The sequence below is a fragment of the Eretmochelys imbricata genome, chromosome 6 (assembly GCF_965152235.1).
Source record: "Eretmochelys imbricata isolate rEreImb1 chromosome 6, rEreImb1.hap1, whole genome shotgun sequence".
Taxonomy (NCBI): domain Eukaryota; kingdom Metazoa; phylum Chordata; order Testudines; family Cheloniidae; genus Eretmochelys; species Eretmochelys imbricata.
In genome coordinates this window covers 99,785,500-99,796,525 of record NC_135577.1, presented here as the reverse complement: position 1 = coordinate 99,796,525, position 11,026 = coordinate 99,785,500, and the positions used below count along the sequence as shown (strand labels likewise).

General features: G+C 41.3%; 1 protein-coding gene across 2 annotated transcripts in view; it reads right to left on the bottom strand.

The window, feature by feature from the left end:
- Positions 1-798: 798 nt before the first annotated feature.
- ZC3H14 (zinc finger CCCH-type containing 14) overlaps positions 799-11,026 on the bottom strand; it is a 47,877-nt gene continuing 37,649 nt past the window's right edge. For both annotated transcript variants that reach the window (XM_077819237.1, XM_077819238.1), the window contains 5 exons: positions 9,695-9,815; positions 7,695-7,831; positions 6,431-6,525; positions 2,403-2,509; positions 799-1,087 (listed from right to left, as the gene is read on the bottom strand). In XM_077819237.1, the coding sequence (XP_077675363.1) occupies positions 1,081-1,087; positions 2,403-2,509; positions 6,431-6,525; positions 7,695-7,831; positions 9,695-9,815 (467 nt within the window). In that variant the 3' untranslated portion in view covers positions 799-1,080. The remainder of the gene's footprint in view (positions 1,088-2,402; positions 2,510-6,430; positions 6,526-7,694; positions 7,832-9,694; positions 9,816-11,026) is intronic.

The window sequence follows — 11,026 nt, the reverse complement described above, 5'->3', positions numbered from 1 at the left end:
TATTTAAATTAAATCTTCAGATTTTTGCATAAATTCAGATTTTTTAAATTTGAATATGAACTAAACTTTGATTACTTTATCTGCACCAATATTTTAAATTAATTTCCTGAAGTGTTCAATTTCAGAATTCAAGAATATATTTGTCACATCTGAGTTTAAAATATGTAGGTGACATTGTTTTCTGATATCTAATGTAAATATTTGTAAAAAAATATATCTTTTGTATATTTTTGTGAAAATGTGGTTCCCCAAAAGATACAAAAGATTTAATAAAAAAAGTGCATTCATGTTACTGTTTAACAATTTACATCATTTGAACAGAAGAATTACACATTTTAAACTATTTCTTCACAGTTACTATTCATATGGGTTTATCTTTGCTATATACATTACAGGTGCTCCCTGGAGGGAGATGATTACAACAGAGTATTTGCAGCAGTGTTGAGTGCTTGAAGAACAATAAAGTCTTTTGAGGATAGATTCAAGATGGTGCCTTCTTCCTACACTTATCCTTAAAATTGGATTTCCAGTTTAACTGCTCAGTAATTCAAAAACAGTGGAACAACTCACTTTGCTACTTTTAAAAACACTTGCTTACTAATGACTACTTTCCCTCTTACCTTTATCTTCTACTGTCAGATTATCAGAGACCTATGTACTATTCCTTGAATAAAAGGAAAAAAAACTTTCCATCCCCACAAGAGAATAGTTATTGTTGTATCCATCAGGTACTAAAAATCTTTGAGTGGCTCTACTGAATAATCTTTAAGCAAATAAAGAACAGGCTAAACTGAACAGTAAAATACAAACCAGGTCTTAAAATTTTTAATGGAATTTAAAGTAAAATTCTTTCCCTCCACAGATGTTCTCTTCACAGAGTTTAAAAAAAAAAAGTAAAATCAGCTATTAAACTTACAAATTTGGAAAATTAGAGACATTTCAAGTATGCAATCAATTTCATTTTATGAAAACTATATATATTCAAACTTCCAAAGGTGTGATGAAAGGTTTTGTAGTATCAGGATTTCCTCTCCATTAGTATCCAAAGGCAGCAACTTTCATCCACAAATTGTATGATAATTATTCACTAGGGGGGAAAAAAACCACATAATTAAACAAGCCTATTATCCATTATAGATGATCTGACAGGTGTTGTCCTAGCCTCTTAATGATTCAAGTATCAAGACTTCCATTTCAGGGGATATTAAATGGTGAGAAATGCTCAAGAGAGCTGAGCATTTAAAAGAAAGGTGAACATTTTCAGACTTGGTGCCTAAAGTTAAGTTCCTAAATCTGTTTAGGCACCTTAATAAAGAGCCTGATTTTCAGCAATTTTGAGTGGTTGCAACTTCCACTGACTTCAATTTCCAAAACCTGCAGCTCTTGCTGACACAGCAGGATTTAATCCTAAAAGTACTGGCATATAAAGAGATGTAGATTAATGGTATAGATTTTTCTTAATGAGTTTTACAACATACTTAACTCTTGGGACAGCAGATGTAAGTTACCAATTAAGTATGAGGAGAAGGAACAAATTACAGGTACTATTCACCTTCAACCTATGACCTATATATTTCTTTCTATAGGGTCATTGCAAGTTCTGCTAATAATTTTATCACCAGCAATCTTAAACTTTCAGAGTAAAACAAGAAACACTCAAGTATTTACTCTCAACACAAGCTATTACAACTTTAAACACTGGCTATTTTACATTACATTTCTTAATCTTTCCCTCTAAGCCAAAAATTTTACAGGTAAATAAATTCCCCTCACATGGATATTTTCAGAGTAAACTGTACCATTTTCTTGATTCAGAGCATTAAAAAAAACATTGATACTTAGGATGCTGGCTAATTCCCACAGCATTTCATAGACTAACCAGTTTGCTAGGGTTTGTGGAGTCACTGGCAGTGTTAGGAAGAAGGCTGTTTTTGCTATGACATGAGGAATACTAAAAGGAGCTACCTGAGCCATCTGGGGTGTCATGTACCATGACATGAGACCAGGGACAAGGAAGAACTGATGTGCAGTTTACTGTCTGACTCAAGGGAGACCAGTGCATTCTACTTAGTCTTTGGGCACAGGTCTGGAACCTTGTTTGCTCTATTCCAGGCCCTCACTGCAGAGCTTTGATTTTTCACATTTCTAAGGGTTGAGTTAGTAACTGTTTAAGTCACTGTTCAAAACAACAAATACAGAGTTCTGGTTCGAAGACAAGATTAGCCTTTGACCATTGCTACACAATAAGACTGAAATAATTACCAATTTTAGGCCCTAACCCAATGAACACTTATGCATACATGCAACAGGGCTACTCACGTAAGTAAAGTTACACATGTGTATATATATTCAGATGATCAGGGCCTTAAAAGATAACCACAGTGAAAGATTGCTTAGATTACCTGGTTTGAGTTCGAGTCCATTTCAAGGCATGACGTGGAGGTACAGCAATAGTGGGATGGTAGAATGGACAGTCTGGTCTTGTACACTGGGTGTTAAATCTACAGTGCTAAAATTAATTCAGAGAAGACTAATTAAAGATAGCGCTCCTAAAGCCACAAGCAAGTTATCTTGGCAAATTTTATACACGAGTACTTATTATTGTATAGTCCAAAATACCTGATGGGCAATAATGGGTCAATAATTTTGCAAATTAACAGCAGTGTCAATTGAACCCACTAATGGCAGAGGTTCTGTTTTCTAAAAGGAAATGTTCTATCAACAGGATATTTAATAACTGACCATGAAATTATAAAAATGCAAATAAAATGTACTAAAACAAATAAACTGAAGACTGCTAAGTTGATTGACACTTGGGAGATTCATTGTTTTAGAGGTGGAAAAGAATCATCTGCTAAAATGACAAATGTGTTCTCAATGTCGTAAACAAAAGGAACCAATTTTATGATTTTGTCATACTACTGATCCTGAATGCCCTGAAGGCATCAAGATTCTCTTAGCAGTGCACTGAGTGTTGCAGACTTGTGATTAATACATTTAAGAATCCATTATTCCTCATTCTCATCCAATCCCTTTGTCTCAGGGTCCCATGTTGCATCCTGTTTCAAGGTCTCTAAAGTTGAAGATGTGTACAGTAAAAGCCAAACTCACTAGGTTTTTGTCTCTAGTGTAACCCTCACTATGTTAGTATTGTAAAGGTGTGGCTTCTAAAGATTTATTACAGATATTGGGATTTCTCCTCCCCATGGTGCACTGCAGCAGTGAATTTTCTTCTGCAGCCTTTCAGTCATTCCTCCTCACAGGAAGAGTTTAGATAAGGGGTTAGTTTGGAGTATTCCAAGAATCACAAGTCCCTGTTACAAAGTCACTAAAGCAATTCATCAGTGGAATTACAGTTAGCTACCAGACCTATGCTACCATATATAGAAGAGCAGCAAGAATTAATCTGCAGTGACAAAAAATACATTGTTAGAAGATTTTACCTTCCACTTTTCATCTCTCTAGTGACTTGTAAAATTACATTACTGTTCTGGAAAATAGTATTTCTTGGGACCATCAGTTTTGCTAGAAGAGATTCAATCACATCACTGCCTTCTAAATCTCACTCTCTTCTTTCATAATGATAAAGCAGCAATTACGGACCAAAAGTGGATTTATTATTCAATTTAAATGAGGGTATTTCCTTTCTTTCATCATGTCCGAAACTGACTTCTGAAAAAGATCTCAGGAACTATCTCATTGTTGACATAGTGACTACATTTTGTCTAGATGGAAAATAAAGAGTTTAGGCAATGTATTGTATGTATTTCTTAATCAGATCCTAGAAAGTACACTAAGGCCTCTAAGGATATGTCTATACAGCAATGTAAGCTTAGGGTTAGTGGGACTTGAGTCAGCTGACTTGTGTCAGGGAACCCTGGGCTTGTGCGTCTATACTGCATTTTAACCCTAGGTTAAGGATTTTCTGACTTGTTTTACCCTAGGGCTCTGGCGTCCACACTGCTCTGCAGAGACCTGAATCAAAGTAACCCTATCCCAGGTTCTTAGTGCCCCCCCCCTACGTCGGTCTCAACAGTCTAGCCCTACGAATGTGTTGCTCTGTGAGGAAACACTACTGCCCACCCAGTTTCCAAACTGTGACAGTGCTGTTGATGGGACTCAGGTGCCCATGAGGAGCACATGAGTTGCATCATTACCTCCTTTGGTGGCTGCTCAGTAGAATGAGTGCAGTTTGAGAAGGCTTTATACTGAACTACCATCTAACCTGAGATTTGGGCTCTCCAGCTCCAGGCTGAGCCACTGTGGTAGGAAAATGCCTTTGTGCGCCTGCTCTGAGGATAATTAGGGCATCAGTTTCTAGGGCTGTCAACCGGCTGTCAACCTATTAAAATGAAACTTGGCAAGTCCACATTTTTAAAATGGGATGTTCACTGAAGGTGTTTTGTTTGGTTGGAAGTTGGACATAAATTGGAGGTTTCAGAGGAAAAACAAATACGTGTCCAAGCCTGGCTGTTGCCCACTGCAGAGCAGTGAAGTGCATCCCCAGGGCTTGGGATGCAGTCTGCTCCAGCACCTCCCAGGGCTCTCTTATCCCTGCCCCATTCATACCCTGGGAGGCAGGGATGCGAACCCTAGGGGGCTCTGGGAAAGTTTTGGGGCTGGCTCCCACTCACAGTGCACACAGCCCAGGTGCCTCTGCAGATGCAGGGAGGGCCGGAAGGCCTGAGAGCAAGCAACAGAGAGCTGAGTGGGATGAAGCCGCTGCCCTGCAGGGATAGGGAATGACAGAGCTCCCAGCTCAGCACAGCCAGGGGATGGATGACCCCAACAGCCTGGCAGTTGGAAGCTGCCTCCCACCTGTCAGCTTTGCTCCCTGCTCCAGGCAAGTCTGTGCAACAGCAAGGAGGAGCTGGAGCTGCAGGAGGGTGCGGGAAGGTTTAGGGACTGGCTCCCACTCGCTGCCCTGACAGTGCATGCTGCCCAGGCACCCTGCACATACACCCATAGAGGGGGCCAGAGAGCAGAGAACAAGCAGCTGCCCTGCAGGGAGGGGAAGCAGATGGGGTGTTGGGGGTCATCCTCCCCTGGACATGCTGAGCTGAGAGCTCTGCTGCTCCCCTTCTCTGCAAGGCAGCCACTTAGTCCTAGCTCTGCTCACTGGCCTGTTCCCGCCACCACCCCTGCTTGGCTGAGTGCAGCAAAATCTGGCTGTGCTCTTGTGACCCAAAAGCAGCTCTCTGCAAAAAGCTTCTTCTTATTGGTCTCCACTGAAAACCCAGCAGGCTCCCTGATAGTCTGCTTGGAGACCAGTGTTCAGCAGACAATGGGTTAATGCTGATCTGAGCTGCTTCTGTTTGCAATAGAGTGCAATAGACTGCAACACTAATGGTCAGTGGGCATAGAGAGGACTAAGGAAATTGCCCCAAGGAAGTCTGGGATATATCCAGAAGACATCCAGGACCCGAGTCAAGCCTGGGCCACATGCACACAGGAAAGCAATAGGGGTTGGACCCTACGTCCCAACTTAACATGGGCTCAGACCCTCCAGCCCTGCAGGATCCTGAGATCCTAGGTTCGAGCCCTAGGTTAACACAATTGGTTTGTGGACGTGAGGGGGGGTTAGGCTTGAGCACAGGTCAAGCCTGGGCTTACACTGCTGTGTAGACATACCCTAAAAGACAGACTGCTCACGAAATCTCCACATGTATCAAAGGTGATTCTAATAACAAAAGAGAAGATTCCCTGTCACCTTCAGTCAAAATTCACAGCACAAAGGCTACAGCTTCCTCTTACAGCGAACATGAAGAGCCGCAAGACAAATCTCTAACGTAAAGAAACATAATTCACAATTAAAGGCAGCCTTTCCTTTCTTCTCTTCCTTTGATGGCTGTCTTTACCAATCCAATCACATCTTTCTCTGGAGATACACTCAATATAAACTTTAAGTGTGGCCACTTCCGGATGCTATATCCTCAATGGGATAATCATTTAGCTGTGCATACTCTAAGCTAACTATATGACCCCAGCGGCAGGAAAAATGAAATCCCAAGTCAGCATTTATTGTGTGCTCTCCCCACAATATGTTGCAGAAGTGAATCTTCTTCTCCTGTGTTCAAATCATTCCTCATAACGTGAAGAGTTTGGATAAGTGGTTAGCGATGAGCTGACACTGAACACATACCACAGTGCCAACTGACTCATTGTGGCCAGTCTGATGTAACTGAACAAGTCTGATATTTAGCATTTTCTACAGTTTTACTAGACCACCAAACAGAGTTCAGGAAAGATCATTCAGAAATGTACAACTATAAATCAATGCTTTTCTGTCTCTCGTTTTCAAGATATAAATTGATTACCTTTCAGATACAAATTATAGAAGCATTTCTGAGGACTGCATTATAAAAGACAGTAACGCAACGTAACATATTTCAGATTTCCTTCTATAGAAGTGTTAACAGACACTTCTTACTTTTGGATGATAAAATGGACATTCCATTTTCTTACAAGCTGGGAAAAATCTGCAGAGCTGACTGCTGGAGGTTGCCGGTGCTGCCTGTAGTGGTGCTGTTAGAAAAAGAACAAGAGTATTGTATGGATCAAAACAATTCCATTTTCTCAGCAATTTCTACTTTGTATTTCCAGAGTTCATTTAATCTGAGGATCTCAAATCACTCCGCAAACAATTAAACCTTGTAATAGCCCTGTGAAATACATAAGATGTATCGGGATTATGCCACCCAGCACTGAAAAGCTACTGATGCTAAGACGGAACGTGGCCACTATTTAGCCACACACAGAAGCACTTCAACAGTTCAGGACAGAAAATGCAGAATATCGCTTCCAACAAAATTCAGGGGAATTTAGGGAGACAAAGAGGTTCAAATCTTGCATTCAGGCTGCAGCAAGCCTGTTAGTTTTCAAATTAAACAGGACTGGGACATAACACCTCACGGGGGCTCTTCCCAGGAACATATAGGAGTGCAGGAAGTGGCATCAGTAATCAGTATGTAGGACTCTAGCCTGACACAGTAATGAAACCACACCTCACTGTGATGTCAGGAAGCACTAAGCCACTGCAGATGTGGCTCCCTTACCATAGTGTTTTTTATGGGGGTAGGAATTTAACCCCTAAGTTTTGGGCAAATTCCAACTCAAATAACTGCATTTAGTTGTAAACCTAATTTCCATCAAGTCATTTCTTTACCCAAGGATAGTGTCTCTGTTTTAATGAGTGAAAGATAAAAATTATCACAATCATGTAAAATTACAAGACAGAAAGCAGACTTCCAGAAACGTAAACCTTCAATTTGTGTTTTCACATCAAAAGATCGTTCTTGTTATAATACAGATTAAATCTGGGGACAGTTTAGGTGCATTTGTTCTTACAGAACTGACTAATTACCTGATCCATTCAGAAGTGATAGGCTATTTCTGTGTGCCACCACCTCGGCCCCATGCTACTCCCTTTGCAGTGAATGAGAGTTGCTGGTACGCAGCACTTACACAGAGGAGCTCAGGGATTTGACATTCATAACAGATTTTGCAGTTATATTAACTCAAGTCTTAATGCCCAGGGGATGAGAGAAGTGAGGGGAATGTCAAGTATCATGCAGAAAACTTTTTCCTCTTAGATATCACCAAACCAGATTCTGTGGGTTAGCTCCAATTCCTCACATGCACTATTCCCTTCCTCACAAATTCACAGTAAACTAGCAATAGTCAAGACTGCTCACCTGGTTTGGGAGGTGGCAATGGAATTCGTCGGCTGGCATGAGTGTAAGGGCAGTCTGGCTTAGTACACTTTGCATCGTATTTACAGTTTGGGTGGATAAACAGGCATTTATCAGCAAATTTGCAACTGGGAAAGACTCTGAGGAATAAAAACCAAACCAGTTATTTGAACCATGTTCCATGCAGTAGCTAGTGCACACCTGCTCCAGGGCAAACTACAGTTCCCACAGATCAGATACGGTCTGAGCCACAGTACCTAGAAAGAGAGTGAGTTCATTTTGCAGAAGGTGATATTTCCAAATAAGGATTAGATGATGTATGGCCATAATTCAAAATGAGCTCTTTCAACAAGACAACATCAAGGCTGATGGACCCCAAGTCTGATAATACCTGCTATCTAAAAATAGCACCAGTATATCCCCAAACAGCAGAGCTAAGGCAGTTAGATTTAAAACCCCAGCTGAAAGGCTAAGCAAACCAGACAAAACGTGTCCAAAATTCAGCTTCTGAACTCCCACTGCAGGAACACCACAAGCTATACACGCCCAAGGAGAATAATTTTCACTGGGTACTAAATACTTGAACCCAACAATGTCCCCTTTTCAATCTCAGTTTTTTAGGGCGATAAAAGAACTAGTATTCTGATCTCATGTGAATTTTCTTTTCAGAATTATTGTGGAATGAAACCACTTGTATTTGTCTACCAGAAATTCAGAGGTATAGGGTGGCATAAATTACAATATATCATTGCCTTTTGGAGAAATGAGAAGCTCCCATAAACACCTTCCAAAATATTATCTTATTTATTTGTGAGACAAAGTAGTGCAAACCACAAAGAATACCACCATTCATAAAGCAAGTGCACTTACTATACAACCTTGAATTACTGTATCTACTGTACTAAGCAAAAATACAAGGAATATTCTCTTTTACAGTACTATGGTCCCCTTTGACTAATTTCAGACTGAGAATCTGCTTTCCCAGTCAAAGATTCATAGATTCCAAGGCCAGAAGGGACCGTTGTGATCATCTCGTCAGAGATGCACCGAATCAATCCGCATCAAGGTGTGAATTTTATTCTCCACTCCCTCACTGTGGGATAGAGGGTGGGGAAAGTAAGGGCTTGATGACCTGTCAGCTAATCCTGTATCAGAAAGATTCCACCTTACCGAATGAACTCCACAACAGCGTACATTCTCTTAGGTGGACCAGGCCTGTTCCACTGTGCTGTGGTTCAGTTTCCCTTCTTCTGACAGCAGCTAGTAAAGCTGAGTGCCTGCCTGACTCGCAAAAATCCAGGAGGACAACAGCAAGGGAGCTGTTCTGGACAGCCACTGCCAGTTGAAGAAGAGTCAACAGCACAGTAAAATCTTCAGGACAACTCCTCTAAATCTTTGCTTTTAAGCCAAAAAGCATTGTACCACCATATACATGGGGGCAATTGCGTTCAAAACTCTGGGGACACCAAGCTGAGGTATCTTGGGCTTGCTCTACTACACTACAGCCTTATGTCAGTATAACTACATCGCTCAGGAGTGTGGTAAATCCACACCTCTGAGCAATGCAATGATACTGACCTAAGCTCTGGTACAGAGAGAGCTACCGCTGCTCCTCATGGCTGCAGTAATTAAGTCAATGGGAGAGCGTCTGCGCTTAGCAGCACTGTCGCTGTGCTGCTGTAAGTGCTGTAGTGTAGATATTACACTCCCAGCTCTCCTATAAAGAGCCCAGAAAAAACAGCACCCTGTGTGGTGGGAAAAGCTCTCTCCTACAGGAGCTCAGATGTGACTCCGCTGATTGTAAATACCACTACATTCTGCCACATGGTGAAAGAGAGGAAAGTAGAAGGGGGGAGGAAGTTACATTTACAAAGCAAAGTTCAACTCCCATCTCCCACCATGAACCATGTTAATTGAGTAACAGATGTGAAATAACTTAACACAGCATTTAGAGCCCAGAAGGACAAAGCAGATCAGATGTCGTCGAGTTCTGTAGCACTTACTTGCATGGTAATGTGGGGTGGTGGTACGCACATTCATCTCCATTTTTACAGGCAGGCCAGTACTTGCAACGCTCAAGCACTTTCTCTTGTTTCTGCGGCACAGTCAATTCCTCCATCTCCACTGTGGGGGAGAAATGACACAGGGACCTTTTTTTTATTACATGTGCAGTTTGGTTTATGAAGCAGACCACCCTTTAAATTCAGTATGTTCCCTGCACAGAGAGCTTGTCATATGTTGGTGAGAAAGCATTCATACAAAAATCGAAATCTCTCAAGACTTCAGATCACCTGAACATACACAGAGTTTAGTCAACCTCTAACTAGAGTGGAGAGTAGGAGTACTTGTGGCACCTTAGAGACTAACCAATTTATTTGAGCATGAGCTTTCGTGAGCTACAGCTCACTTCATCGGATGCATACCGTGGAAACTGCAGCAGACTTTATATATACACAGAGAATATGAAACAATACCTCCTCCCACCCCACTGTCCTGCTGGTAATAGCTTATCTAAAGTGATCATCAGGTTAGGCCATTTCCAGCACAAATCCAGGTTTTCTCACCCTCCACCCCCCCACACAAATTCACACTCCTGCTGGTGATAGCCCATCCAAAGTGACAACTCTTTACACAATGTGCATGATAATGAAGTTAGGCCATTTCCTGCACAAATCCAGGTTCTCTCACTCCCTCACCCCCCTCCAAAAACCCACCCCCATACACACACAAACTCACTCTCCTGCTGGTAATAGCTCATCCAAACTGACCACTCTCCAAGTTTAAATCCAAGTTAAACCAGAACATCTGGGGGGGGGGGGGGGGGGGGTAGGAAAAAACAAGAGGAAATAGCCACTCCCAGTCTCTATTTAAGCCTAAATTAATAGTATCCAATTTGCAAATGAATTCCAATTCAGCAGTTTCTCGCTGGAGTCTGGATTTGAAGTTTTTTTGTTTTAAGATAGCGACCTTCATGTCTGTGATTGCGTGACCAGAGAGATTGAAGTGTTCTCCGACTGGTTTATGAATGTTATAATTCTTGACATCTGATTTGTGTCCAGAATAAATGGACACAAATCAGATGTCAAGAATTATAACATTCATAAACCAGTCGGAGAACACTTCAATCTCTCTGGTCACGCAATCACAGACATGAAGGTCGCTATCTTAAAACAAAAAAACTTCAAATCCAGACTCCAGCGAGAAACTGCTGAATTGGAATTCATTTGCAAATTGGATACTATTAATTTAGGCTTAAATAGAGACTGGGAGTGGCTAAGTCATTATGCAAGGTAGCCTATTTCTTCTTGTTTTTTCCTACCCCCCCCCCGATGTTC